This window comes from Stigmatopora nigra, chromosome 13, assembly GCF_051989575.1.
Source record: "Stigmatopora nigra isolate UIUO_SnigA chromosome 13, RoL_Snig_1.1, whole genome shotgun sequence".
NCBI classification, from domain to species: Eukaryota; Metazoa; Chordata; class Actinopteri; order Syngnathiformes; family Syngnathidae; genus Stigmatopora; species Stigmatopora nigra.
In genome coordinates, this window is record NC_135520.1 from 1,967,410 (window position 1) to 1,993,871 (window position 26,462).

At 54.9% G+C, this 26,462-nt stretch overlaps 3 protein-coding genes across 4 annotated transcripts in view; all 3 read left to right on the forward strand.

The window, feature by feature from the left end:
* The window catches only part of syne1b (spectrin repeat containing, nuclear envelope 1b), a 32,824-nt gene extending 19,965 nt beyond the window's left edge, over positions 1-12,859 (forward strand). The window contains exons 60-100 of the mRNA XM_077731526.1: positions 76-231; positions 336-500; positions 587-759; positions 823-976; positions 1,043-1,186; positions 1,249-1,413; positions 1,504-1,821; positions 1,888-2,043; positions 2,121-2,285; positions 2,345-2,671; positions 2,738-2,890; positions 2,954-3,121; positions 3,185-3,361; positions 3,449-3,595; positions 3,656-3,781; positions 3,861-4,037; positions 4,099-4,364; positions 4,456-6,610; positions 6,675-7,012; positions 7,073-7,217; positions 7,294-7,512; positions 7,593-7,861; positions 7,938-8,103; positions 8,177-8,332; positions 8,392-8,544; positions 8,614-8,796; positions 8,864-9,004; positions 9,064-9,249; positions 9,354-9,476; positions 9,539-9,721; positions 9,801-9,944; positions 10,005-10,169; positions 10,358-10,486; positions 10,542-10,646; positions 10,715-10,864; positions 10,936-11,088; positions 11,152-11,286; positions 12,116-12,247; positions 12,312-12,412; positions 12,496-12,649; positions 12,716-12,859. Of these exons, the coding sequence (XP_077587652.1) occupies positions 76-231; positions 336-500; positions 587-759; positions 823-976; positions 1,043-1,186; positions 1,249-1,413; positions 1,504-1,821; positions 1,888-2,043; positions 2,121-2,285; positions 2,345-2,671; positions 2,738-2,890; positions 2,954-3,121; positions 3,185-3,361; positions 3,449-3,595; positions 3,656-3,781; positions 3,861-4,037; positions 4,099-4,364; positions 4,456-6,610; positions 6,675-7,012; positions 7,073-7,217; positions 7,294-7,512; positions 7,593-7,861; positions 7,938-8,103; positions 8,177-8,332; positions 8,392-8,544; positions 8,614-8,796; positions 8,864-9,004; positions 9,064-9,249; positions 9,354-9,476; positions 9,539-9,721; positions 9,801-9,944; positions 10,005-10,169; positions 10,358-10,486; positions 10,542-10,646; positions 10,715-10,864; positions 10,936-11,088; positions 11,152-11,286; positions 12,116-12,247; positions 12,312-12,412; positions 12,496-12,649; positions 12,716-12,859 (9,066 nt within the window). The remainder of the gene's footprint in view (positions 1-75; positions 232-335; positions 501-586; positions 760-822; positions 977-1,042; positions 1,187-1,248; positions 1,414-1,503; positions 1,822-1,887; positions 2,044-2,120; positions 2,286-2,344; positions 2,672-2,737; positions 2,891-2,953; positions 3,122-3,184; positions 3,362-3,448; positions 3,596-3,655; positions 3,782-3,860; positions 4,038-4,098; positions 4,365-4,455; positions 6,611-6,674; positions 7,013-7,072; positions 7,218-7,293; positions 7,513-7,592; positions 7,862-7,937; positions 8,104-8,176; positions 8,333-8,391; positions 8,545-8,613; positions 8,797-8,863; positions 9,005-9,063; positions 9,250-9,353; positions 9,477-9,538; positions 9,722-9,800; positions 9,945-10,004; positions 10,170-10,357; positions 10,487-10,541; positions 10,647-10,714; positions 10,865-10,935; positions 11,089-11,151; positions 11,287-12,115; positions 12,248-12,311; positions 12,413-12,495; positions 12,650-12,715) is intronic.
* A 280-nt stretch (positions 12,860-13,139) lies between these two features.
* LOC144206515 (nesprin-1-like) lies at positions 13,140-17,358 on the forward strand. The gene is made up of 19 exons (XM_077731528.1): positions 13,140-13,265; positions 13,331-13,534; positions 13,602-13,703; positions 13,772-13,891; positions 14,003-14,203; positions 14,311-14,484; positions 14,553-14,684; positions 14,758-14,954; positions 15,014-15,146; positions 15,210-15,392; positions 15,453-15,602; positions 15,681-15,857; positions 15,923-16,078; positions 16,135-16,290; positions 16,355-16,525; positions 16,594-16,727; positions 16,792-16,969; positions 17,070-17,233; positions 17,310-17,358. The coding sequence occupies exons 1-19, from the start codon at positions 13,140-13,142 to the stop codon at positions 17,356-17,358; spliced, it is 2,907 nt and encodes a 968-aa protein (XP_077587654.1).
* Positions 17,110-25,050, forward strand: LOC144206635 (nesprin-1-like). Of its 2 annotated transcripts, XM_077731700.1 has the most exons (27): positions 17,110-17,252; positions 17,310-17,456; positions 17,519-17,673; positions 17,748-17,895; positions 17,966-18,060; positions 18,135-18,369; positions 18,446-18,640; positions 18,714-18,839; positions 18,939-19,094; positions 19,332-19,490; positions 19,552-19,718; positions 19,774-19,936; positions 20,079-20,266; positions 20,333-20,483; positions 20,542-20,724; positions 20,785-20,922; positions 21,061-21,252; positions 21,323-21,617; positions 21,773-21,849; positions 22,068-22,194; positions 22,276-22,487; positions 22,550-22,753; positions 22,959-23,087; positions 23,165-23,377; positions 23,479-23,574; positions 23,907-23,965; positions 24,536-25,050. In XM_077731700.1, the coding sequence occupies exons 2-27, from the start codon at positions 17,442-17,444 to the stop codon at positions 24,768-24,770; spliced, it is 4,113 nt and encodes a 1,370-aa protein (XP_077587826.1). In that variant the 5' UTR covers positions 17,110-17,252; positions 17,310-17,441; the 3' UTR covers positions 24,771-25,050. The 2 variants fall into 2 exon arrangements, with proteins under 2 accessions (XP_077587826.1, XP_077587828.1); XM_077731702.1 differs by lacking the exon at positions 23,907-23,965 and having other exon boundaries at positions 24,536-24,730.
* Positions 25,051-26,462: the final 1,412 nt, after the last annotated feature.

Below are 26,462 nucleotides of genomic sequence, written 5' to 3' on the forward strand. Positions count from 1 at the left end.
TGTGCCTCCTCGCGACTTGAACGTGGCCTATCCTTTCTGCGTGCTTACCGCCTTGCCACGCCTGTCGCTTTCCAGGGTACGCTGGAGGAACTGGAGTCCCAGCAAGTCCACCTGAACAGGCTAAAAGACAAGGCCCAGCGGCTGTCGGACCAACACGCGGCCGGCAAGGCTTTCGCTCACCGCGTCTCGCAGCTCTCTGCTCGCTTCCTCGCTTTAACCAACCTGACCAAGGTACGCCAACGCCTCGCACTTGGACCACGGGGTTACAATCGCCACGGATGGAATTCCAGAGGGTACTGTAGGAAAACATCATATCTGAATATCCGTCCGTGTAGGAGAAAGCCTCGCGAATGGAGCGCGTGATGCACGAGCACCAGCTCTTCAAACACGGCCTGGAGGAGCTGCAGAACTGGGTGGCCGACACCAGCCACGTGCCGCAGACCTACTGCGTCCCTACGGCCGACAAAAACGTCCTGGAGAGCCGCCTGGTTAAGCTGGAGGTAAGGTGGTCCAGATACCAATCAGTCTTGATGTCTATTGCTGTCAATGGCAGTCCGATAGTAGTTGACAAGATGTCATGTGGCAGGCTTTGCTGACGGCTCGCCAGGAGAAAGAGATCCAGCTGAAGATGCTGATCACCAGAGGCGAATCGGTCCAGAGGAACACCTCGGCCGAAGGGGCGGCCACGCTCCGCGAGGAAATACAAGAGCTGAAAGATTCTTGGGACGCTCTGCTCTCGGCCTGCATTCAATGCAAAAGGTTGGTCATCAGGGCGACTTTGCATCGGAACACTTTGACATGTGTTCGACTCTAAATCCACAGCCAACTGGAGGGTTCCCTCTGGCAGTGGACCAGTTACCAGGAGGACGTTCGGCAGTTTGTCGGCTGGCTGGAGCATATGGAAGAGAGCCTGGACCCGGCCGATAAGAACTGTCCCGAGATACGTGATAAGACGGCTCATCTGAGCAGAGCCAAGGTCACCCACCTCATCTTCCATTTAAGTCACACTATCACGCTCTAACTGTTGTGGCGGTGTTTGCAGTTGTTGCACGAGGAAGTGCTGAGCCACGACGCCCTGCTGGCCACCATCGTGACCAAAAGCGCCAGTATCGCCGAGAACTACGTGGCACAGTTGGAGCTGCAGGATCTCCAAGAGCGCTACGAAAGCATCAAAGACAACGCCACGGTAAGCCGCACTTTGAAGATGGAAGAGAAAAGTTGTCAACCTCACTTGTGTTGATCTTTCAGGGGGCCGTGGGGAAAGCGGAGGCGCTGCTGAAAGCTCACGAAGAGTATCAACAAGGCCTTCGGGCGTTTGAGCGCTGGCTGGAAGGGGAGCAGGAGAAGCTGGGCTGCTATGTGCAGCTGGAGGGTGACGTGGACACGCTGGAGGAGACGCTACAAAAGCTGCAGGTATGAGGATCATCAATCAAATCCATTATACAGTTTAATGTGACAATATAACATTTTTGAAAGCTTTCCAATCTGACAAATGCCCTCCAGGAACTCCAGCTCCACTGCACCGAGGGCCAGGCTCTCCTCAATGCCGCGCTAATCGGCCGAGAGTCGCTGGCTCCCTGGGGGCCGCCGCAGATGGAAGAGCGAGTCCTGGAGACCCAGCAGCGGGAGTGGAGGGCGTACCAGGCCCGACTGGCCGACACCCGGGCCCGGCTCAACGGCGCCTTGGCCAAACTGCGACAGACGGAGCAGAAGTTCCAGCGCCTGGACGGATGGCTGAAGGCCACCGAGGCCAAAGCGCAGCCGCGGGCCCACCGACGGTCGGACCGGGCCACCAAAGACGCCCAGCTCCTCTTGTTGGAGGTCGGTGGTCTGCGTTGCCTCGCGATACCTTTCCACCCGACTAGCTAACGTCTCTTCTTTGCGCAGACATGGCGAGAAGAAGTGCTGGTGTATCAAGAAGAGATGGAGGGCCTGGGGGTCTTAGCTCAGCAAGTTCTCGACGAGACGCACATCAACAGCCGGATTGGCACCAGAGCCACACAAATCACGGCCCGTTACCACGCTTTGCTACTGCACCTACTGGTGAACTTGACTTTGTGTTTAATAAAGAGGGAATTTAAGAGCATTATCGATCAATTTGATCTAAAAAAAAATCTCAGGAGACCATCAAGCAGCTGCGGGAGGAGGTCTCCTGCATCGAGGAGGCGCAATCCGCTTTGGGCACGTTTTCCGACTGGTTCCTCCACGCTCAGAGCGGATTTTGCGCGCTCGGCGTGGACGTTGTGGATCGCTCGGCCGCGGAGAAGACGATCAAAGATCTAGAGGTGGGTTCTGTCCACGAAACGCCGCACGGAAAAGATAACCATCCCGGGTTTGGTGTTAGGCCCTCCAGGCGCATGTGGAACAAGGACACGCCGACCTGAAGACGGTCAGGGAGAAAACAGAGCGAGCGGCCATCTTTCTGGAAGAAACTGAAGCGGAGGCACTGAGGGAGGAGGCCGACGCTCAAGTGGGGCGCCTGGAGGACCTGCTGGCGGACCTGCGCACCCGGCAGAACTTTTTAGACAAGTGTGTCTCGCTCTCCAAAGACTTTTCAGAGAAGTACAAGGCCCAGGCCCAGTGGCTTCTGGAGACCAAGGGCCTATTGGCGGCCGGTGCGGAGCCCAAAGCCGAGCTCTATCAGAAGAAGGCCCAACTGGCAAAGTACAAGGTAAGGGAATCGGTCCCCACGGGCTCCTTGAGTCGGGACACTCAATGTACACTTTCTATTTTGCAGACAATCCAGCAGGCGGTGCAGTCTCACGAGTCCGCTGTCAAGTGCGCCCTCGAGAAGGGCCAAGTCCTGCTGGAAATGGTCCGAGATCCACTCGTCAGCGAGAAGGCCAAAACCCTACAGGCGGATTACCTGGAGCTCTGCTCCTTAGCCAAGGTGGAGATGCTTTTCATTTCCCTAGTGCCATCTACTCATCCTTTCTGGGGGTTTTACTTTCAGACGCGAGTCCAGACCCTGGTGGAACGTGTAAAGGAGCATGAAGATTACAACGTGGAGCTACAGGAGGTGGAGAAATGGCTCTTGCAGATGTCCAGCCGCTTGGTCACATGGGAATCCATGCAGACTGGAAGCGTGGAGATGGCCACCCAGCAACTGGCCCGCCACAAGGTGATTACAAATTCACTGTATTTGCTGTTTTTTTGTTACTTAGCTTTGCCACCCCTGCTCTAGGCCATTTTGGAGGAGATTGCTAGTTTTGAAGAACGTCTCAACAGTTTGAATGAAAAAGGAGAAGAACTGGTTGCCAGTTGCACTGAGCAAGTCCAAGCTAAGATCAGCCAACAGATCCAAACTCACCAGCAGGGAACCAGAGATAGCTACTCAGCCATCTGCAGCACGGCTCAACGTGTGAGTAGAACCAAACTCCTCCCACTATGTAAATTAATGGCGATCCCAAGATTTAGGGAAGAAACGCTCTGTGTTTACCCTTTTTAGGTACACCAAAGTCTGGACCGAGAACTTCAGAAACACGTCAACCACCAGGATACCTTCCAGCAGTGCCAGACTTGGCTGGCGGCCGTGAGGGAGGAGCTCCGGCTCAACGACCAGGAGCCGTCCGGTCTGCAGGAAGCGCTGAAACAGGTAAGATGCGTCCGTCGTGGCGTCCGGAGAAAGTTGGTAGATGTTTGTTGATGTTTCCAGATGAAGCACTACAGGGCCCTCCAAGAGCAGGCCAGTACTTACCTCGATCTGGTGTGTTCGGTTTGCGACCTGTCCGACGAAGCCGTTCGAACCACGGCCGGCGAGGTCCAGAAGCTCAAGATTATTGTGAGTTTGGCCCACCCCCACTTGTTTTTGGCTAGTAGTCGTTATTTTCTCTCTGGTTTATTGATTCTCTGTTTTGTAGATTGAAGAAAACATGGCAAATGCTCAGGAGCTCTCAGAGGCTTGGAGGGAGATCAAGGAGCAGAAACAAGATCTGAGCACCCTGTTCCAAGATATGGAGCAACAACTTCTCAGTCTGTCTCGAAGACCTGCCGAGTTAGAGACCAAAATAGCCCAAAACATGTTGTCCCAAGCCGAGGTAATGCTCTCTGTTCACCTTAAACAATCTACAACCAATGTCACCTCTTTACCATTGGCAGGAATGCAGCCAGCTGCTCCAGTCCAAAGAAAATATTCTGGCCACCATGACGGAGAAAGTCAACAGACTGTCTCTGGGACAAAACTCTCCAGAGAAGGAGGAGCTAGAGCGTCTGAATCATTCCTGGCTGGACCTTTGTCAAAAAGCCAGCAGTCTGGAGGCCCAGAGGCTGGAAGGTCTGCGAAGGTCCAAAGAGTACCACGGCTGCATCAGTGCAGTGGAGGACCTCTTTGAACGGGCGTCCAAAGAGTGGGATAACCTGGCCAGGTACGAGGCTGCTAGCTACTGTGTCGTGGAGGGCTTCCCGGGTCTCTGCCATACACTCAGCGTACATATGCTTTATAACTCTTTGTGGCAGAACCGACGCGGAAAGTTCCTCTCAGCATTTGGAGGCCCTACGAAAACTAGCGCTGGACTGGGAAGCTGAAAAAGGTACGCTAGATGAGCTAAAAGAGCAGAAGCAAAAAGTCATCCAGCCCTTGAACCTGGACGACAAGGAACTGGTCAAAGAGCAGATCAGCCACTTTGAGCAACGGTGGTCCCAGATGCAAAATCTCATGGAGAGGAAAATACAGGAGTCCGCCGTGACTCTAGAGGAGACGGCCCAAGTGGAGGCTCGCCTGAGGGAGGCTCGGGATTGGGCCGAGGAGCAGAGGCCCGCCTTGTCCGAAGCTATGAAAATGAGCCCTCCTCCCGAGCTGGCGCAGAGTTTCCTCTTCGATCACCTGAGCGTCTGCAGTGAGTTGGAGGCCAAGCAGCTGCTCCTGGCCCAAGCCGTGGCCGACTCGGACCGGCTCCTGGCCCGCCTGGGCCTCAGCGAGCGGCAGCGTCTGCAGCGGCTGATTTCCGACACCCGGTCCGAGGTGGAGTCCCTCGCCGTCAACGTGGCGCAGCGTCGAAAGCACCTGAGCAAGGCTTTCACCGAGAAGACTCACTTCCTGGTGGCCGTCGACCAATCCGTTTCCTGGGTCCAGCAGAACGCCAAGAAGGCTCAGGCCGAAGAGCGAGCGGCCCTGCTGCCAGAGGACCTGGCCAAGCAGGTTCGAACTTGCCGAAATGTCCAGAGCAGTTTGAAGGCCTACCAGAGCGAGCTGACGTCCCTGTGGTCTCAAGGGAGGGACCTGATGAGGGATGCCAACGAGGAGGAGAGGAACGAGATCTTGGCTAAGCTCCAGGAGTTGCAAAATATCTTTGACAAAACTCTGCACAGGTGTGGCCAGAAGCTTCAGGAACTGGAGAAAGTCTTTGTCTCCAGGAAGTACTTCAAGAGCGACCTGGAGAAGATATGCCTGTGGATTAAACAGGCCGACATCGTCACCTTTCCCGAAATCAATCTGATGGTAGGTGACGGCGAGCTGGAGGCGCAGCTGCTCAAGTACCAGCAGATAGTGGAGCGGGCGGCCGAGTCCGAGAATCTCCTCCTCCTCGTGCAAAGGGCGGGCCAGGAGATTTTGCCCACTCTCAGCGAAGTGGATCACTGCTTCCTGGATGAAAAACTAAATTCTCTCCCACAGCAGTACAACAACATATTAGCCTTAGCTAAGGAGAAGGAGGAAAAGATCCAGCAGGCCGTCTTCGCCCGCAACGAGTACGCCTCCTTCTTGGATGTCACGCAGAAAGCCCTGGAGGAGCTGGAGGAGCGCTTCGAGCATCTGGGTGCCCGGCCCGTCGGCACGAGGACCGAGGAGGTGCTGGGGCTGCGGAGCCTCTACCAAGCCATCCGAGAAGACCTGAGCGATCTGGGCCTGGCCGTCGGTGAGCTCAACCAGAAGAAGGAAGGCTTCCGTAGCACCGGGCAACCGTGGCGGCCCGAGGGGATGACCCGCCTCGCCGGACTCTACAATGGACTGAGGAGGTTGGTGGAACAGAAAGTGGAGCACCTGGACGAGACCTTGGAGTCCTTCGAGGACCAGAAAGCCATGGCCATGCAAGTCGACTCGGAGTTGAAGGCCACCAAGGAACGGCTGGTGAAGGTCAACGCCGAGACTCAGTCGGCCGAGGAGAGGCTGAAGAACTATCACGCCCTGGCCGGGAGCCTCCAAAGCGCCGACTCCCACCTGTCCAGACTGACGGAGCAGATGGGCGCCCCGCGTTCGGACCAGACGCCGCGCGACGCCTCGGCGGAGCAAGTGGTCCTGTGGCGGGAGGAGCTGCGGTCCCTCCAGAACGCGGTGGGTGACCTGATCCAGGAGTGCGAGAACCGCTTCGTGCAGAGCAAGGACTTTGAGACGGAGGTGCAGAGGACGCTGGCCTGGCTCCGACAGGCGAGCCAGCAGATGGGCTCCGCCGTCACCGTGGATACGCGGGTGGAGCAGGTCCAGGAGGAGATCAGGAAGCAGCAAATCATGCAGGAAGAGGTCCGCTCCAGGCTGAGGATCGTGGCGGCTCTGAGTAGCAGGGAGAAGGACAAGTACGCCGCCGCCAACGAGCTAGTGCCCGAACACCTGGATGCCGCACTTGGAGAAATGGCCCAACTTCAAGAAGACGTTCAGAAACAACTCTGTTCCAAACAGGTGGGTCTCGAATTGTTTTGGAGTTTGTTCTGTATCAGGTTTCAATTGGATGTTTGTCGTCAAGGTGACCTTGGAGGAGGCCCTGCTGCTGTGCCAGAAGTACCACTTCAGGATGCAGGCGGCCTGCGAGTGGCTGGAAGATGCCGTGAGTTTCCTGCAGAGGGCCGGCTCCGGTGTCGACGTGGAGAACTACGAGGAGTGTTTCAGAGAGCAGAATGGCGTGGTGGCTACCGAGCAGGAGTTCCTGGCTCACCTGGAGGAGCTGGAGAACCTCCTGCCCAGACTGGGGGACCTGCTGGATCCCGTGGCCAAAGGGCAGTTGCGGCTCAGCGTGGAGTCCGCCAGAGAGAGAGGCCTGGAGGTTCGGGATCGGCTCCGAGTTCAGCAGGAGGTTCTGCAAAGGTAACACTGGTCGCCTCGTCTGAATGGCAATCTCGTTCCCCTAACCACATTCGTCCTCAGCTGCGTGGATCAGTGGAAGTCGTACCAAGAGGCCCGGCAGACCGTCATCGAGCTCATGAACCAAGCCGAGAAGAAGCTCACCCAATTTTCCACCGCCAAGGCGGCAACTGGCCAGGAGGCTGAAGAAAAGTTGCACAGTCACCAGGTGGGCCCTCAGATGCTCTGGTAGATCAACATGTACCGTATATTAGCCTGCTAATGACACTACCTTTACGTTGAAGAGCCTGGTGTCACTGGTCAACGGCTTCCAAGAGAAACTGAGCAGCTTGGAGGAGCAGGCGGGTCAGCTGGAGCAAGTCGGCAGCGAGGCCAGCAAGGCCACCATCAGCCGCTCCATGACCACCGTGTGGCAACGCTGGAGCAGACTGCGCAGTGTGGCCCGAGGCCAGGAGCGCATTCTGGCCGACACCGCGCAGGAGTGGAGAACTTTCCGGGAGAAGGTGCGCTAGCTAGCACACCATGTGACCCAAGGGCCTCGGAAGCTAACCTCCGCTAACGCTCTATCGTCTGGCATCAAAAGATGAGCAAGGTGGGCGCGGCGGCAGACGAGCTCCGGCGTCGGGTGCCGGACAGCGCGGTGGAGAAGGCGTCCGAGGCCACCCTGCGCTCTCTGCTGGAGCGATACGACGTCCTAAGCCAGGACGTGGAGAGAGAGCTGTCCTCATTGACCCTCCTGCGCCAGTACGCCCTCAGCCTACTACACGACGTGGAGGTGCCCTCGCCCACCGGAGAACAGGATGAGCTCCCCGGTCTGAAGGAGATCAGGATGGCGCAGGAGCAGTTGGACGGGTACGGTCCAGAGGTCGCACCATTGGGGTGAGTCTGGGGAAGGTTAGTTAATGTTCCCTCCCGTCTTCCGGCCTAGTCTCCTGACGCTGTCCAGGACCAAGCGGGCTCAGGCGGCTCAAGAACTGAGGGAGCGAGAAGAAGTGGAGAGAGAGCTCGGTGTGGTGAAAGCCTGGATCCAGGAGACCAGGGAGCTTCTTTTCAACCCCTCGCCCGACATCGATTCTCTGCTTCAGGAACTGGAGGTAGGTGGGCCGCGTTGAATAAGCTTCAAGCTCTTCGGTTTTAAATTATGATTTGTGATCGGTGTGTGCGCAGACGGTCCACGCAGACGTGATGGCCTACCGTCAGAACGTGGACAAATTGGCCGAGCGACAACAGAGCAAGTACCTGGATCTCTACACCATTCTGCCCTCCGAAATCTCCATGCAGCTGGCTGAGGTCTCGCTAGCTCTGGGGGCCATCGAAGATCAGGTAAGGCTCACCATTGGCCCTTACCCAAGTGCTCGTTTTTCTCATTTGGAGCTTTGCAGGTTCTTTGCAAAGAGCGAGACATCCAGAAGAGCAGAGAAATACGAGAGGGATTGACGACCAGAATCCACCAGGTGTCTGAGAAACTTAAAACCGTCTCCGACAAATTCCAGGATAAAGCTCCAGATGTCGACCAAGCCAAAGAAGAAGTCAAGGTATACTTTTTTTATTATTTCCCACTTAAGTGAAAGGATTGGAGGAACACACAAAACCGTTTTTTGCAGAGTTTGGCCGAAGACTTGGAGCGCTGCGGTCGCCACCTCTCCGAGCTGGACTCGGCCGTGCGGGAGTTGGGCCGGCGCGACCCTCTGCAGGCCAAGCAGCTGGGCGACGCCGTGGGGAAGCTGTCGGAGATGCACCGTCACACGGCCCGCCTGGCCGACTGCCGCGGCAACTGGCTCAAAAAGGTCTCTTTTGTTTTGGATGTCCATAGCGCCATATTGATTCATTTTTATTTTCCCCTTCTTCCCCAAGCAGGCCGTCTGCTATCTAGACGAATACCGCGAGACCCTGGACTCGGTGGCGACGTGGTGCGAGAAAGCCGAGAACCTCCTGAGGGCAGACACGGTCTGGGATTCGTCTATGCGCTTACAGGAGCAGATGCGGAACTACCAGGTGGGGCCCTGCTCTGGTAAAGTTTTAGACGTGGCTCTCACCGTTTCCCGTCCTCTCAGGCCGTCCTGCGAGACTCCAGCGAGCTCCACGGGGACCTGGAGTCCATGGAGGAGAAGGTGGAGCTCCTCTCTGAGGTCCTGCAAACGGAAGCCATGAGCCGACGGGTTTGCGAGCTCAGCCGGAGGGCCGACGAGCTCCAGCGAAATTTGGAGACGCGGCTTCAGAGCCTGGACGACGCCGAGAAGGTGCGCAAATGCGTGAACTCCAATCCAGAAGCCATGTTGGTCGTGGCATTAATTGTAATGTCTTGCATCCCCATTGAGTCATGTCTATTTTTCTGTGTCATCAGAGTCTGGAAGCACTGGAATGTGAGGTGAAGGCGTTACACGGCGCTCTGGAGCAGGTCCAATCGGCGCTGACATCGCCCGAGCTGGCTCGCCAGAGTCTCAAAGAACAGCTGACTCAAAGACAGGTAGGCACGGTGAACCTGAAAGGAAGCACCCTCATGACCTCTTCTTTTTGCGGTCCTGACAGCGGTTGATGGCGGACATGGAAAGTTTGAAGCGGCAGGTTCAAGCCGTGCAGCTGTGCCAGAGCGCCCTGCGGGTGCCCGAAGAGGCCATGCCCGAATTAGCCGTCTGCCACGCGGCACTGCGTTTGCAGCAGGAGGCCAGCCGCTCGCAACACGTGGCCATTCAGCAGTGCAACATCTTACAGGTAGCCGCGGGCTAGCTAAATAGTACTCACTCAAAATGGCTCCCCGTGACAAAGGCTGCCTTGATTTCGAACCGTCCAGGAAGCCGTGGTCCAGTACGAGCAGTACGAACAAGAAGTCAGGGAGCTGCAGGGCTTGATTGAGGACGCGCATCGCGTCATCCAGGACCGCCCCGTCACCACCGGCGACATCCAGGAGCTCCAAGCGCAGATCCTGCACCACGAAGTAAAGCTGTCGCCGTCCTTCTAGTTAGCGCCAGTTGATGTGACTTGTTTCTTTTCTCAGGAGCTGGCCCAAAAGATCAAGAGTTACCAGGAGCAAATCGCCTCCCTCAACTCCAAGTGCAAAATGTTGGCAGTGAAAGCCAAGCACGCCGCGCTGCTGCTGACCATCGGTGAAGACGGGGAAATCGGGAACCAACGCGAGGACCCTGAGGAGATGCCTGGAATGGTCAGTCAGGAATGCTTCCTGGAAATGTTCACTCAATTGGCTACTGATTTTAGGGCATTTCTGGTTCACTTTCTGTTGATTTTGAGGCACTTCATTCTTTTAATGACAGAAAAATATAGAAGTTGCATTTTTGCCACAGGGTTAAAGAATTTTTCTAACATAGAATGTCCATGTTTGCTTCTACTCAGGTGATGGCGGCTCAATGCCACGCTCTCATGTCACCGCTCAGCGTGGAGTCTGGCGAGGAAGGCGATGCCAGTGGCGTGTCCTCCCCCCGCGGGTGTCGCTCCCCTTCACCTCCCACCTACGGCAACAAGGTATTATGTCTCCCTGTGACAGCAACACAGAGGCTAGCATGTGTTGTCCGTTCAGGCCGGACTGAAGAGAGCTCCAGTCCAAGTCCTGTACGACCCGACATTGGAGTCCGCGGCCGACCTGGACGACCTGCAGCGCTCGTGGGAGACGCTGAAAAACGTGGTAAGTCCAGCCGGCTCGACGCTCTTGGTCCGCCGGCGCGCCAACGGCGTGTCTACTACCCCCTGCAGATCAGCGAGAAGCAGAGGACGCTGTACGAAGCGCTGGAGAAGCAACAGCGCTACCAGGCTTCGCTTCAGTCCATCTCGTCTAAAATGGAAGCCCTGGAAACCAAGCTGAGCCAACCCACTGATGCCGACGCCGCCCCGGACGCTTTCCAGGTCATTTTTTTGGACTTTTTTTCAATACGAGGCCTGAGCTCGTCTTTTTGTTCAACTGCTTTTCGTGGCAGGTCCTGCTGGGAGAGATGGCCAGCGTGCAGGAGGACGTGGAGAGGCTCCAGAGCGGCTTCCGCGGAGACGAGGCCGCCTCCGCCGAGCGATCGTCGGTGGCCGTGCTGGTTCAGAGGATGGCCACCATCCGTGCCAAGGCCCGCCTCTCTCAGGTACGCCCAAAGAACCGCGGGCCGAGCTCGGGTCGGGTGTAGACTGATGCCGTTCCCCCATAGGAACTCACCACGGATGGGACACTAGCCCTGCAGCGAGACGAGAACCAGCTGTCGGAGGAGCCGGAATGGCGGGCGGCAGCCACTCCCCCCGTCTCAGAGGACCAAGAGTGGCGGGATAATAGCCAATTTTTGCAAGTAATGTTGCAACTTTATTATTTTGACTTTTTCCCATCATATTAACACCTAATGTGATCTTATGACTTTTCTTATCATAATACATATGAGTTTATTCATATCATATGACCATTCTTGTAATATTAGACTTGTGAAATAGCTTGTATTATAGTTTTTTGATACTACTTTAATTAGTATTTAGACAGGAAAATAAGTTGAAAGTGCGCAGGAGGAAGCTTCTCCAAATGGTAAAGTAGGATCTCTTGGGTCGCTTTACAAATGGACTCCTGAGCGGCCAGAGAAGTTCTTAGCGGGACAAGCGCCTCCCTTAAGAAGATTACGCCGCCGCAAAGCCTCGCGTTGAGCCGACAAACGGCCCAGGACGGCCAACATTTCTCTTCTGTCTGCCGTGCTTTTGACGGATGGCCACGGGGGGGACGGCGGCGGAATAGCTCGGAGGGGAAAGCCTCCCCCCTGCTCGTGGAGGGGCCCCCGTCTCGCCAATGGCGGCACCATGTTCGAGCTGGCCTCTCTCTTCCTGCTGCTGCAAAACACGCTGCAGGACATCGAGGAGAAGGTCCGAGCCCTCTCGGAGCTGTCGCAGCCGCCGTGGCCCGAGGCCGAGCGGCTGGCCGGGCGGCTGCGCGCGCTCAAGGGAGGTTTGCTGGAGTTGCAGAAGATGCTACAAAACCGCTCGCAGGTCACCTTGCTTGATTTTGATCTCCCTTTTCAGAAATGGACCTGGACTGTCACCTCTGTTTTCGGAAAAACTGACCTGACTCTAAACTGACACTAAACACATGCCCATTTTTTCAGAAAATCTGACATGTACCTGACATGCAATCCACAGGACTCCACGCTGGAGACCGAGGACGGCGAGTCCGACTCGTCTCTGTCTCAGAGCCCCGGCGTCCAGGACTGGGTGGCGGAAGCTCGGAACGCTCGTTCCCAACAGCACCGGGACACCCTTCAGAGTCAAAGGGTACATTAACCATGGTCGTTAAACAGCTCAAACGGACTCAAGAACATACTTTTTTGTCACCCAGGAACTGGAGGAGCAGCTCGCCGAGCAGAAGAAGTTGCTCCAGTCGGTGGCCAGCCGCGGGGAGGAGATCCTCATTCGCCAGGCGTCTCCCGCCTCTTCCACGTAAACAAATTAGCCTTCCGTCCTCTAGGTTAGGGTTTAAAATGAGGATGAAGTTTGTCTGACTTTTTTTGTGCCTGGTGCAGAACGTTGGAGCCCTTTTCCAGCCAGGCGCTGGCCCAGAAGGAGGCCGACGCCGCCCGCCAGGAGATGAGGCAGAGGTGGGAGAGTCTGCGGCAGGAACTTCAAAGCAAAACACAACTATTACAGAAGAACCTGGAGCAGGACCAACAGCATACGGTACACAAGACCCCTCGTCGACCCCCAAAAAAGCCAGGAATTAGTCATTTTCTTTGTGTCTCGCAGGGCTATTCGTGTGGAGCGCCACTTTTAAAAGAGCAACTCCAAGCCGATGCCTCCACACTCGAGACTCTTTACGACAACTTTAGGCAGACTCTACAAAAACCTGAGGTAAAAAAAAACATTCAAAATTTAGCTCAAAATACATAACCAGTAACAGGACTTGACTGGTGTCAAAACTGTGGCCTGGGGGCCAAATCCGGGCCCACCGCATTTTTTTTGCGGTCCGCAAGAATTTTTTTTTTTTGTTGCTGGATCAACAACCTGACCAAATAACCATCGTCGGATGGTTGATTAGTTCGTCCTGGCGTCCATGCTTTACCTGCCATTGACGACACATGGCGTCCAATCAACGGTCAACATTTCCACAAGTCATCTAAATTTCCACCGACTCCCTTCACAGGCAGGCGATGGCACGCCAGCGCCCGAGATGGAGCACCATCTCTACGCGGCCGTGTCGTCCACGTCCTCTTGGCTGGACGGGGTGGAGAATGCGGCGTCGTGGGATTGGCCGACGTCGGTGGATGATGCGGAGGCTCAGCTGCGAAAGCAGGAGGTACGCTCACCACCCGAGCAAAATGCTATCTCCGCCCGGGCGCTGGCTCACGGATTCGCCCACAGATGCTGGCGAGCGATTTGGTTCGGGTTGAGGGGGAAGTGTCGCAGAGCCGGACTTTGTTGGCCGACTGCTCAAGGCGGGAGGAAGGTCCCTTGCTGGAGGACAATCTGGACTGCCTGAAAGAGAGACTGGGAGCCGCCGGCGCCGCTCTGGCTCAAAGCCAGGACCGACTGAGGACCAGGACTCAACAACTGGCAGCCTATCAGGTTAGCTTTGAGCCCTACTTAAGCCTGGGTTACATCTGGATCTTAAACACTTTTGTTCCAAACGCAGACCGAAGTCCAGCAAGTCCAGACAGCTCTATCAGAGACCAAGTGCCAGGTCCTTCAAGGTCTAGCCCAAGCCGCGGACAGGCCGGCCTCAGAACAGCTCCAGGTAGCGCCTCCCTCCGTCCGTCCGTCCACCACGCACTTCCCCTCACGTTCATCCGGTTTTTCGTTCAGGTGGTCGCCCAGGCGGAAAACGACCTGAAGGCCCTCGAGCAGAAGATCGCGGAAGTGAAGAGCAGTGGAGCCGCGCTGCAAGCCCACTCCATTTCTACAGATAAAATACTCAAGCTTCAGGTGAGACCACAATCAATCCGTGTACGGATGCCGGAGGAGGAGCTGAAAATGTTAGCGTACACACCACCAAGAATGACAAAATGAGGTGAGATGACCGGGGATTTTGTTCAGGACGCTTACGAGGAGCTGGCCATGACCGTGGGCTCCCGACGCAGCGGCCTGAAGCAAAACGAGGCGCTCAAGTGGCAGTACGAGCGCGCCCTGCAGGACCTCAACGACCTGCTGGACACGGCCAAGGGCAAGATGGCCGCCGACCGCAGGATCGTGGCCGGTTCGGCGGAGGAGGTCTGCGCTCATCTGGACAAACACAAGGTCAAAATATATATATATTTTTTGTTTTTTAATTCACTTTGCTATTATTACTTTGGAGCCTTTGCTTTAAAATGACTCACTTTTGCCATTTGTGACTCCAATTTTAGGAGTTTTTCCAAGGTCTGGAGTCACACATCATTTTGACGGAGACGTACTACGGCAAAATCAGCGCCCTGATGCTTCCCGAAGAGAGGCGACTGCTGGAGGAGACGCTGAAGCAGGCTCAGAGCGTCCTCCGCCAGGCGCACGCCAAAGGAGTGGAGCTGGAGGCCATTTTGGAGGTCAGACCGTGGCGACCCCGGCCCGCCAACCGCTTCTCCGGCCGACATTTTGGAATTATGTTTGTCAGACGTGGCGCCGCTTGGCGCAAGACTACCAAAGCCTGGATGCCCACCTGGAGGAAACGGAGGAAGGAATCCCCGCGGTGGGATTGGTGGAGGAGACCCAAGAAACGCTAGCGGAACGGATAACGCTCTATCAGGTACCCTTGTTATTCTTGAGTATCTTAAATGAATCATGTGGAACTCCTCCTCCTTCTTCCAACATCTCCAAAGGGGCTAAAGGGGAAGCTGGTGGAGCACCAACACAAACTGCAGCAGGTCCTGGGCGAAGGCAAGCATCTCCTGTTGTCCGTGTGTTGCCCGGCTCTGGAGAATCAACTGGCCGTCCTCGGGGAACGCTGGCTGGACAACACCAACAAGGTCAACAAGGAACTGCAGCATCTGGAGGCCATCCTCAAGCACTGGACCAGGTCAGCAGACACTTAGCGCTCCTCAAACTTCCGGATTGTAAGGTTGTCCTTGTGCTCAGGTATCAAAAGCAGTGCGGCGAGCTGGACCAATGGCTACAGTCCGCTCTGGAACGTCTGGAATTCTGGAACACGCAAGCGGTTATGGTCCCACAGGACTTGGAGACTATCCGAGATCACCTCTCCGCCTTCCTGGTGAGGCGGTGGAATCTGGGTGATGGCCGCCCCCGGCGTTTTTAAACCAGTGCGGTTCCGCAGGAGTTTTGCAAGGAGGCGGAGAGCAAGTCGGAGCTGAAGACCTCCGCCGTCTCCGAGGGAAGCCAGCTCCTGAGGTTGAAGAAGGCCGACACGGTGGCGCTGCGCTCGGACCTGGCCCGCGTCGACAATCGCTGGAGCGAACTCTTTACGCGCATGCCGGTGGTGCAAGAGAAGCTTCACCAGGTAAAGCGGACATAGGCCACTTTTTTCCGCGGGTTGTTTTCTCATGTGGTTTGGTTCCAGATCCAAATGGAGAAGCTGGCCTCCCATCACGCCTTCTCGGAGCTCTTCAACTGGATCTCACTTATGGAGAACATTATAGAGGAGGACGAAGAAAACCTCAAGAGTGCCGTGGGATCCCATGTGATTCAGGACTGCTTGCAAAAATACAAGGTGAGGGATTTGTGGGCGGAGCTTAATGCTGTCGACCTCCGTCAGTAGTCGTCAATGTTTTTTTAAACCTTTTTGTAGTGCTTCAGGGTGGATTTAAGCTGCAAGCAGTTGACAGTGGACTACATCAACCAATCGGTGCCGCACCTGAGCGGACGCGACGCGGAGGGCAAGCGGAGCGACAAGACGGATTTTGCCGAGCGTCTGGGCACCATGAACAGACGCTGGCAGATCTTGCAGGGCCGCGTCAACCAGCGGGTGAGCGCCTCCCTCCAAAGTCTCCTTCCGCAACGGACGAAACCCAACACGTCGTTTTCCTCCAGATCCAGTTCCTGGAGAACCTCCTGCAGATGTGGATCGAGTACGAAAGGAGCGTTCAGAGCCTCAAGTCCTGGATGGCCAGCCAAGAAGAGCGGCTGAAGAGGAAACACGGGATGGAGGACCTGATGACGGTGCAGAACGCGCTGAAGGAGTGTCAGGTGGGTCTTCCGGCCTCCTCAAAGTTTCCAGTTTAAAGGTAAAATGGATCTTCCAGGAAATGGAGGAGCTTCTGAGGAGCAAAGAAAAGGAACTGGAGCGGGTGGAGGAGCAGGGTTGTGCTCTGGTCCAGAACAAGACCGACGAGGCCTGCGCTATCGTCATGGAGACGCTCCAGGGAGTCAACCACACCTGGGCCAACCTGGATCACATGGTAACTTTCTCTCTCTTTCTATTCCCGGGCCCGATTGCTCAGTGAATGTGATTCGTCCACGCAGATGGTCCAGCTGAAGATCAGCCTTACGTCGGCGTCGGACCAGTGGAGCCTTTACAAACGGGCCTCGGAGGAGATCAACGGCTACCTGACGGAGGGAAGATATTCCGTGTCCCGCTTCCGTCTCCTCGTCGGTTCTTTAGAGGCCGTCCGGCAACGGGCGCGAGGCCTTCAGGTGGGCCTGCCAGCTTTCCGTCCTCCAACTAGCGCCCGTTACACCTCGCTGTCTGTCTGTGGGCGTAGACTTTACGGGAAGAGCTGGAGAAGCAGGAGAGCAGTCTGAGGAAATTGGCCGCCGTCACCCAGCAGCTTTCGAAAGAGTGTCACCCATCAGTGTCGGATTCCCTCCGCCGTGCCCTGGATGACGCCAATGCCAGGTTTGGAGACAGAAATATTTTTTGGGGTGTTTTCTTCTCAAGAACCGCTTGTGGTCCTCCTCAGGTGGTCCGGACTCCTGGAGGAGATCTCTGAACGTCTGAGGAGCAGCAAGGCTCTCCAGCAATTGTGGGAAAGTTACGAGTACCTTCTCCGCCAGACCTCCGCGGCCGTCCTGCTCCAGGAGGAGAAAGCCGAACGGTTGCTGGAGGCGGCCTGCGGCGAGGACGTGGCGGACGAGCACGTGAGCGGCTGGATTCGCCGACGTGACGTGAGGACCGCCACGCTTTTGCTGCTGTTTTTTGGGGGAAACATCGCCAACATGTCTTTCGTGGGTGCCACAGGAGGTTCTCCGTTCCCAGGCCCCGGTGGAAGCTTCACTGCAGGTTCTTCGGGAGCTGGGAGAACAGCTGAAGCAGCAGGTGGACACGCCCAGCGCCTCCGCCATTCAGTCGGACCACCTGGCGCTGGCTCAGCGGCTGGCGGCGGTCGAGCAGGCGCTCAACAGGCAACTCGTCACGCTACAGGTACGGAAATTGACCTCTCTCCGCGATCATATGGCCGACCTTGAATCTGATATCCAGACCGGCGTCCTGGACTACGAGACCTTCAACCGGCAGCTGGACGCTTTAGCGGGCTGGGTGGCGGAAGCCCAGGAGGCTCTGGGGGCGCCGGATCCCAACGGCTCCACTGAGACCGCCCTCATCCAACAACGCATGGGGGATCTCAAGGTTTGCCATCAACAGGGGGGCCCCCTCAGACCCCATTGACAGCCAAGTGTTTCTTGGCGCAGCGGCTGATGATGAAATTCAGCGGGGCGGCGCCGGAATTGGAGCGGCTCAACGAACTGGGTTACCGGCTCCCGCTCAACGACGGCGAAATCAAACGCGTACAGAACCTCAACCGGAACTGGACGGCGGCTTCGGCGCAGACCACCGAGAGATTCAGGTGGGTTAGAACCAAGTTGAGGGGCTCGCCCAGTGCGCTAACGATGCTAACGCGGTGCGTTTGGTCTCCGACAGCAAACTGCAGTCCTTCCTGCTTCAGCAGCAAACCTTCTTGGAGAAGTGCGAGACCTGGATGGACTTCTTGGTCCAGACGGAGCACAACCTGGCGGTGGAAATCTCTGGCGACTACCAGACGTTGACGGAGCAACAGAAAGCCCACGAGGTGGGTCGCCGCTTTTTTCCCAGCAGAGACCCTTCTCCGTTCTTTAACACATCTTTTGGTGGTCTTGCAGTTGTTCCAGGCCGAGATGTTCAGTCGCCAGCAGATCCTGCACTCTATCATCAGCGACGGGCAAAAGATGCTGGAACAGGGACAAGTGGACGACAGGTCGGTAGGCCCTGAGTGGGAGGACCCAATTGAGAGACTGAGCTGTTCTTTGAAAAAAATGGCCGTCCCCGCAGGAAGGAGTTTAACCTGAAGCTGGCAATGCTGAGTAACCAGTGGCAGGGCGTGGTGCGCCGCGCACAGCAGAGGCGAGGCATCATCGACGGCCTGCTCCGCCAATGGCGGCGCTACCGCGAGATGCTGGACAAGCTGCGCAAGTGGCTCTTGGACGTGGAGCCTCAGGCCGAGGGGCTCCGCCCCGGGACCGCCGTCCCTCTGCAGCGAGCCCGCGCCATGTTGGACGCCGTCCAGGTGAGATGGCCGCCCATGTCGGGCCGTTTACAGCTTTGCTCCCAAATGACACCGGAGGCCACTTTTGGCATTGCAGCTGAAGGAGAAAGTGGTGCAGCGGCAGCAGGGCAGCTACATCCTGACGGTGGAGGCCGGCAGACAACTCTTGCTGTCGGCCGACGGACCGGCCGAGGCCGCGCTGCGGGCCGAGCTCACTGACGTCCAGCGGCGATGGAAGAGAGCCGGAGGCTGCCTGGAGGAAAGCAGGAGGGAGCTGGCCGCCATTTTGAAGGTAGCCAAAAACTGGCCATGGATGGGGGTTTTCCCCCAGAAGCCAACAATAAGCTGGCCCGTTTCTCTTCCAGGACTGGGAGAGATGCGACAAAGGCATCGGGGCGTCGCTGGAGAAGCTGCGGGCCTTCAAACGGCAACTGGCTCAGCCCCTGCCCGAACACCACGACGAGCTGCAGGACCAGCTGATGCGTTGCAAGGTGCGCCGGCCTCTGAATGACAATTAGACCTTCCAGAGCTTATCTGGCGGCCATCTTGGGTAGGGAAACTAGATCTAAATGCGCTATTTTCTCCTTTAGGACCTGGAGGGCGCCCTGGAAGGCTGGACCGCCGATTTGTCCCACCTGAGCGTCCTGAGAGAGTCGCTGTCTCGCCACATCAGCGCCGAGGACTTGTGCGTGTTGGGGGAGCGAATGGAGCTGCTGCACCGCACCTGGGAGCAAATCTGTCATCAGGTAAGTGCGCCAGGACCACCACTAGTAGCTTGTTTATTAACAATTTATGAACGAATGGGGGAAAAAATGTCATAACTATAAATATACTTCAATCCAGTTGTTTTCTGTTGTTGAATTCACAAATGTAATAATAAAAACTCTGAATTCTCGACCAAGCGGATTTCCTCAGAATGCGAGCGACAAACAGGAAACGCGAGCGTCGGCTTGACTTTTGCGGGCGGCTTCCTCTCTCCGCAGTTGTCTCTACGCGGGCGGCGGGTGTCTGAAAAGTTGAACGAGTGGAGCGTCTTCGGGGACAAGTACAAAGAGCTGTGCGAGTGGCTGGCCACCACCGAGGCCAAAGTCTCGCAAAACGGCGACGTCAGCATCGAGGAGATGATCCAGAGGCTGCGCAAGGTGACTATTGACTCCATTCCCTTCTTTCAAAAATAAACATGGATGGTCTGTTTGTGGTCAGGACTATCAGGAGGAGATTTCAGTCGCCGAAGAGAACAAGGTTCAACTCCGGCAACTCGGGGAGCGTCTGGCCCGGGCCAGCCGCCCCAACAAGGCGGGCGAAATCCAACACAAGCTGGGCAAAGTGGACGAGCGCTGGCGCCACCTGTTGGACTTGATAGGAGCCAGGTAAGGAGAGGTAGCAGTCATGGTTGGTCTTGCCGCTAACTTATTTGGCGGGCAGGGAGAAGAAACTGCGGGAAACCCTGGTGGCCGTGCAGCAGCTGGACAAGAACATGAGTGAACTGCGTACTTGGCTAGCCGGCGCCGAGGCCGAGCTCTCCCGCCCCGTGGCCTACGACTCCTGCGACTTCCAAGATATTCAACGCAAGCTGCAGCTTCAGCAGGTGACCAGCATGTCAGAGTGTCAAAGTGGCGGCCCACAGGCCAAATCAATAATTGGAATTGTAACCAACCTGACCGAGTCTGGCATCCTCTGCTCTAAACCCTCCAACCTGTTTGTTTGTTTTTTGCATTTTTCTGACGAAGGAGCTTCAGAGCGACATCGAGAAGCGCAGCAGCGGCGTGGCGTCGGTCCTCAACCTGTGCCAAGTCCTGCTGCACGACTGCGACGCCTGCTCCACCGACGCCGAGTCCGACTCCATCCAGCGAGCCACGCGTAGCCTGGACCGCCGATGGAGGAGCATCTGCGCCTCCTCCGTGGAAAGGAGACTCAAGTACGAGCCCTCGTCCGTGTCCAGTCTACCGGCGGCCATTTTAGCTCTTCCGTGTGACCGGTGCAGGATCGAGGAGACGTGGCGTTTGTGGCAGAAATTCCTGGAGGATTTTTGGCACATGGACGAGTGGCTGTCCGCTTCGGAAAAGACGGCCGCGCTGCCCAATTCCTCGGCGGTTTTGTACACCGAAGCCAAGGAAGAACTCAAGAAATTTGAGGTAACGCACCATTTGGAATTTGCCTTGAGACGATAGTCATTTATCTTTGCTTTTGCAGACCTTCCAGCGGCAAGTCCACGAGAACCTGACCCAGCTGGAGCTCCTGAACAAGCAGTACCGGCGGTTGGCCCGAGAGAACCGCACGGACGCCGGCGACGCCCTGAAGGAGATGGCCCACGCCGCCAACCGCCGCTGGGATGAGCTGCAGAAGCGGGTGGCGGCCATCATTCGCCGCCTAAAGGTGAGCTCGCCAAGGTCTCCCACATTGGCACGCCCTAATGTCTATTCCCTCCTCCTGTAGCACTTTATCGGGCAGAGGGAGGAGTTTGAGACGGCCAGGGACGGAATTCTGGTGTGGTTGACCGAGATGGACCTGCAGCTCACCAACATCGAGCACTTCTCCGAGTGTGACATCCAGGCCAAAATTAAACAACTCAAGGTCATTTTTCTAAATATTTGGACTAAAGTCATGAGCTAAAATCATATTGAAAAAATGACATGAAATAGTTGCCATGTCCAAAGTCCTAAATCCAGCTAAACATAGAAGTTGGTTTCTTTTGTGACCTTTTTGCCGCAGTCGTTCCAGCAGGAGATCTCGCTGACGGCCGCCAAGATCGAGAGCATCTTCCGGCGGGGTCGAGCGTTGCTGGAAAAGAGCGAGCCATTGGACGCCGCTGTCATCGAGGAGGAGCTAGAAGAGCTCCGGCGCTACCGCCGCGAGGTCTTTGGCCGGGTCCGACGATACTACAAGAAGCTGGTCCGCCTTCCCGTGAGTGCCCAGACCCCCCCAAAAAAACACCCGCCGACGTCACTCACGCACTCGCTTGGTCCCCCCACAGCTGGCCGAGGACGCCGACGGCGAGGCGTCGCCATCGGATCGCGAGACGGACGAAGGGAGTGGCTGGCCGTCGGGCGAGCATCCCGCTTGGGGTGACGGTTCGCCCTCCTCGGCCCCGCCTTCCTCGCCACCGCCGTCCTCGGGACGCTCGCGCCCCGCCGAGCGCTCGGGCCGGGACACGCCGGCCAGCGTGGACTCCATCCCCCTGGAGTGGGACCACGACTACGACCTCAGTCGCGGGCCGGAGAGGAGCGACGAAAGCCACTTCCCGCCGCGACCCGCCTCCGTCCTGTCAGGTGCGTGTCGGCGGGGAGGAAAATGAAATACTTGAAAAAAATACCTCAAAATTGATAGACACTGAAATGGACAACTCAGAGTAGTAAGTTACTTTTGTCTTGGTAAAAAAAAGTTAGCTAACCCTACAAAATAAAATGTTCCCATTTCTCCTTAGGGGAGGCGGCCATGTCGGATTCGCCAACGCCACCCGCTGCTGCCGCTGTCGATCTGGATACCTCTTACATGGGATACGTAGGTTCTTTTTATTTAAAAAAAAATTGTTTTATTTGCTCAAATTAACAATACAAGCAAACATTTATGTCGTTTATTTTTAATGTATTATTTATATACAGTGGTACCACAAATTTGTTGTAAAAATGACTTTGTAATAATAAAACCTTTTTAAAAAATACACATTTTGTGCAAAATATGTGAGAAACAGACTTAAAAAAAATGATAATTTTCCTCAGATGAGACTCCTGGGCGAGTGTCGCGGCAACATCGACGTGGTGAGGAAGATGGGCCACGAGCTCAAAGAGGAAGAGGATGCCGCCTCCGGATTGGCCAATCCCGCCGGCTCAGAGTCTCAAGCGTCCGGTGAGCCAAAGCGGCTAGCTACGTAGCATAATACTCTGTTTGTCCTCAGAAACCAATTTTTATTTTTTATTTTTGCGACAGGGGTGATCGAGCGCTGGGAGCTCCTGCAAGCCCGGGACCTGAGCGAGGAGTTCCGCGGCAAGCAGAACCGCCAACGACGCCGCCAGCTGACCGCCGACCTGGACCAAGTCTTCTCCTGGCTCTCGGAGGCGGCCGACGAGCTGGAGCGCCAGCGGAGGCTGGATCCGGGCGCCGACGTCCAGACCCTCCGCTTCCGCATCAAGAAGCTGAAGGTGAGAGCGCCCCCAAGCGGCGATGGAGATCCTCATTAAAAGCGCAATCGGTGTCCCTTCAGGAGCTCCAGCGGGCCTGGGACGAGCGCAAGGGCGCCGTACTGTCCGTCAACCTCTGCGGCGCCGAGTTGGCGCGCTCGGAGACCACGGAGCAGTCGGAGGAGCTGCGGGCTAAACTCAAGGACGTCAACAACCGCTGGGATCAAATGGCCGCCTCCTTGGATGAGTGGAGGTCCTCCTTGCAGGGAGCTCTCATGCAGTGTCAAGTAGGCCCCATTCACACTCTCTACTTTCCAAACATTGCTCAAATAGACATTTTTCTTCCATCTGGGAATAAAAATGAGATAACTACAAAGTCATGATTGACTTTCTCGGACCGCACAAAGTGATGCGGCGGGCCACATTTGGCCCCCGGGCCGCCACTTTGACACCTGTGTTCAAAAACTAATGACGTCATTGACTGTATAACAGGACTTCCACGAGATGAGTCACGGCCTCCTGCTGTGGTTGGAGAACATCGACCGCAGGCGCAACCAGCTGCTCCCCGTCGATCCCGTCCGAGACAGCGACGCCCTGCGGGAGCAACACAAGGCGCTGGCGGTAGGAATCTCCGTCTACAAAAATATCACCAATTAAAGCAAAATAACGGTGTAATAATGGCGACGTGACTCCTTCAGCAAATCCGCCAGGAGCTGCTGGACTCCCAACGCAAGGTGTTCACGCTGCAAGACATGTCGCTGCAGTTGCTGGTCAACTCGCAGGGCGGCGACTGCCTGGAGGCCAAGGAGAAGGTCCACGTCATCGGAAACCGCCTCAAGATGCTCCTCAAGGAGGTCACCCGGGATATGAGGGAGCTGGCCGTGGTCCTGGACCTCGGTGGGAGTCAGCAGGTGCTAAGCTAGTCGGAAGTTGCCACTGAAAACAAATGGCGGCTTGGCTGGGGTCTTTTTCTTGGGTTTTGATCTGACGCGCCGTTCCTCCTTTGCCGCAGGATCTGTCGTCTTGGTCTTCGGCGGACGATTTGGACAGCGGATCCGGCTCGCTGAGTCCGGCCTCGGGGAGGAGCACCCCGAGCCGCCGCCGATCGGTCAGTAACTTCTTTCTATGCTTTCCTAGCTCATTCATTCCATTTTTAGATGATTTATTCTTTTTTTTCATTCAATATCTTTTGCTTCACTTGCCCCCAAACATGAGTTAAAAGATTTGCCAGAATTGTAAATAGGTCCAAATGCATTATCTGCACAAATAGGTGGAAAACGGCGACGTTTTCAAAAGAGGCTTCAGAAGATGGCCGAGCGCTTGTTTTGGTTTCATTTCTGTGGTCGACTGAATTTTTTCTTTTATACCTCCTCTGCCCCCATTCTTCCATGCCCCGCCCCCCCCTTCTGACAACCCCACCCATCTGTTCATTGCAAACAGCGGCGGGGCAAACGTAACGTGTCACGGCGTGGAGGTCCCGTGAACATTCCGCAGCACAGGTACACAGTCACTCCCCCCCGACCCCCCGTTAGCTAGCCAGCTCGCAAATTTCTCTTTGTAGCTAACAAGAACGCCACGCCAGCCACTAGTGGGCGCACTACCTCCCCTCCCTCCTCCTTCACGCCCCTTGATTTCTCTTTCTAATCCGCCCTTCAAATGTCTGCAATGAACAGCCCAAAAGGCCACTTTCTCTCTCTTTCTTTGGATCTGCTCGCTCGCCTTTGCCATCCAGCACTCATTTCAGCACTTTCTTCAATCGACCTTTCATTTAATTCCCGCTTTTACTTGCAAAACACCACCATTTTTTTTAGCGCTACTGCGAGTGAATGACGACGGACGCCCAATCTGGCGGTGTCCAATCATCCTTCCACTTGAATTTCAATGACATTATCCCATGCTGACATCCAATTCATTTGATGCGCTTCAAATGGATTGGACGTCACTACCAGCCAATGAGTTAGTTTGAAATGCATTAATAGTCATGTATATGTACATTAAATAATGTAGCTATTTAGTGTCGACATTGCTAATGTGAGGAAACGATGGCATTGACATAATTGTGATGGCAGGTGTCGCAGCGGCGCTGGGTGCGCTTCCTCCCCTTCTGAAGCCACGCCGGGCGGCTCTTCCTTGGCACGTCGCGTCCTGCGGGTGGCGCTGCCCCTGCAGTTGGCGCTCTTGCTCCTGGTGCTGTTGGCTTTCCTGCTGCCCCCGTCCGAAGCCGACTACTGCGTGCAGTCCAACAACTTGGCTCACTCCTTCTACCCCACGCTGAGCTACACCAACGGGCCGCCGCCCGTCTAGCCCACGGTAGGCGGGGCTTGGGAAGAACTCGAAAAAAGGCCAAAAATGTGACTCGCCGTAAATGGACTGCTTTGACTGCCCCTCCAAAAAAATAATAATAATCACGCTTTCAGATAAGACACGCCATCCCTGTGATGTCATCTGTTGTACACACATCGACAACAACAGGAGGGGCAGCTTAATAATAATATTGCTTGCAATATATCACGGGTGTTAACCTATTGTCTGCCATTAATCATGCTAGATTTCTATTTGAAGGTCGAGCGACTCCGGAAAAATAAAAGCGTTATCCTATTTAGTAAAGCTGACATATTGTAGACCTGCATGGAGACCCTCCTCTCATTCCGCTACCTGTCGGCCATCTTGAAACATAAGGTATGGTCATTTGTACTGATTTCTTTCTAACTCTGTCATTGACTAGAAATGTTACGTTTGCAAAAAAGAAGTTATGTTTTAATTTGGTGGCCCATGCCAAATGATATAAGATGGTCCCCGGGCCACATTTTTGACACCACTGGTTTCAGACAAAGCGCTAAAAAAGCAATCTTCATTTTACTGTATTTCTGTTGTAGTTTACAATTAAAGATGGCCGACAGGATAGTTACATAACGATGCCCACCTCCCCACTGCAGCCATTTTTAAATGTACGCGGCGAAATTATTTTTCAAGAGCCTCATCATCGGAACAAAGTTTGCCGTTTTATTTTTACAACGTATGAACTATTATGGAACCAGATAGAAACTATTGTATTTTTTTGGTATGCTTGTTTAATAATTAACCAAGTGAAAATGATGTGTATATCGTGTGTATATCATGGTTATGACAAATGTATATGCGAGCTGCAGAAACAATGAATGCCAAGCCAAATCTCAATTTTGAGGCGTGTATATGTGGTTGGATTTAACACTGGTTTCTCCTAAAAATAAAAAATCAGCTGAGCCCAAATTTTGCTGGCTTTTTGATCCACAAATATTACAAAAAAAATGTGATGCTTATGTTTCTAACTGCAATTTCATTGATTTTTTTTTGCTAGTAGACTTCAATGGCAGCCAAAGAGTTAAACAGAATGTACACACCAATTGCTTCTGAACATGTGACTGCAAGTCGCTTGTCTGTGACGTCGGCATAAACCAGAACGAGGTAAATTACGAGTTGATGGTGTAAATAACTGACGGCCATTTTGCATCAGAAAACCTGTATTGCTGGAGACGTAAGGTTTGCTTTTTTTCACAACTACAACTACTGCCAGTTCTTCTCATTTACAAAGTGTTTTGTATACAACAAGACTTATTCAATGCGTATATTGTTCCAAGTAGTTAAATCTTATTGATGGGCAAGCGATTTTTTTTAAATGGCCGACAAGTGACGACGTCTGTTGCCGATAGCTCACAGTTCGAATGAGACTATCATTCTGAACGTCCAGCTTTTTGTGAAACTTTATTGACAAAACAATATGACATTAACCTTTCCAGGTGCTCCTTTTTTGACCAAATGTTAGCTTCTGTCTTTTGTTTTTTAGTCTCCTTCGTCATGGTTTAATCTACCGCTACTCGTCAGACTTCAGGTAAGGAAACGAGCATCTTCTACTGTACTCGGTTTTTTTGTCATACTTTGCTTAGCTATTCCCCTTATCGTAATTTGTGGGGGTTTTCTTGACTACCAAACAATGCGAAAACACGCAGGTGCGCAAAT

Excerpts from the sequence above, each read along its gene's own strand:
- LOC144206515 (XM_077731528.1), top strand. The coding sequence starts at position 13,140 with ATGGAGCACCATCTCTACGCGGCCGTGTCGTCCACGTCCTCTTGGCTG. Across the intron at positions 13,892-14,002 it reads ATAAAATACTCAAGCTTCAG|GACGCTTACGAGGAGCTGGC; the intron begins GTGAGACCACAA and ends GATTTTGTTCAG. Across the intron at positions 17,234-17,309 it reads GTCGAGCAGGCGCTCAACAG|ACCGGCGTCCTGGACTACGA; the intron begins GCAACTCGTCAC and ends TCTGATATCCAG.
- LOC144206635 (XM_077731700.1), top strand. Across the intron at positions 23,088-23,164 it reads AGCAACACAAGGCGCTGGCG|CAAATCCGCCAGGAGCTGCT; the intron begins GTAGGAATCTCC and ends TGACTCCTTCAG. Across the intron at positions 23,378-23,478 it reads ACCTCGGTGGGAGTCAGCAG|GATCTGTCGTCTTGGTCTTC; the intron begins GTGCTAAGCTAG and ends CCTTTGCCGCAG.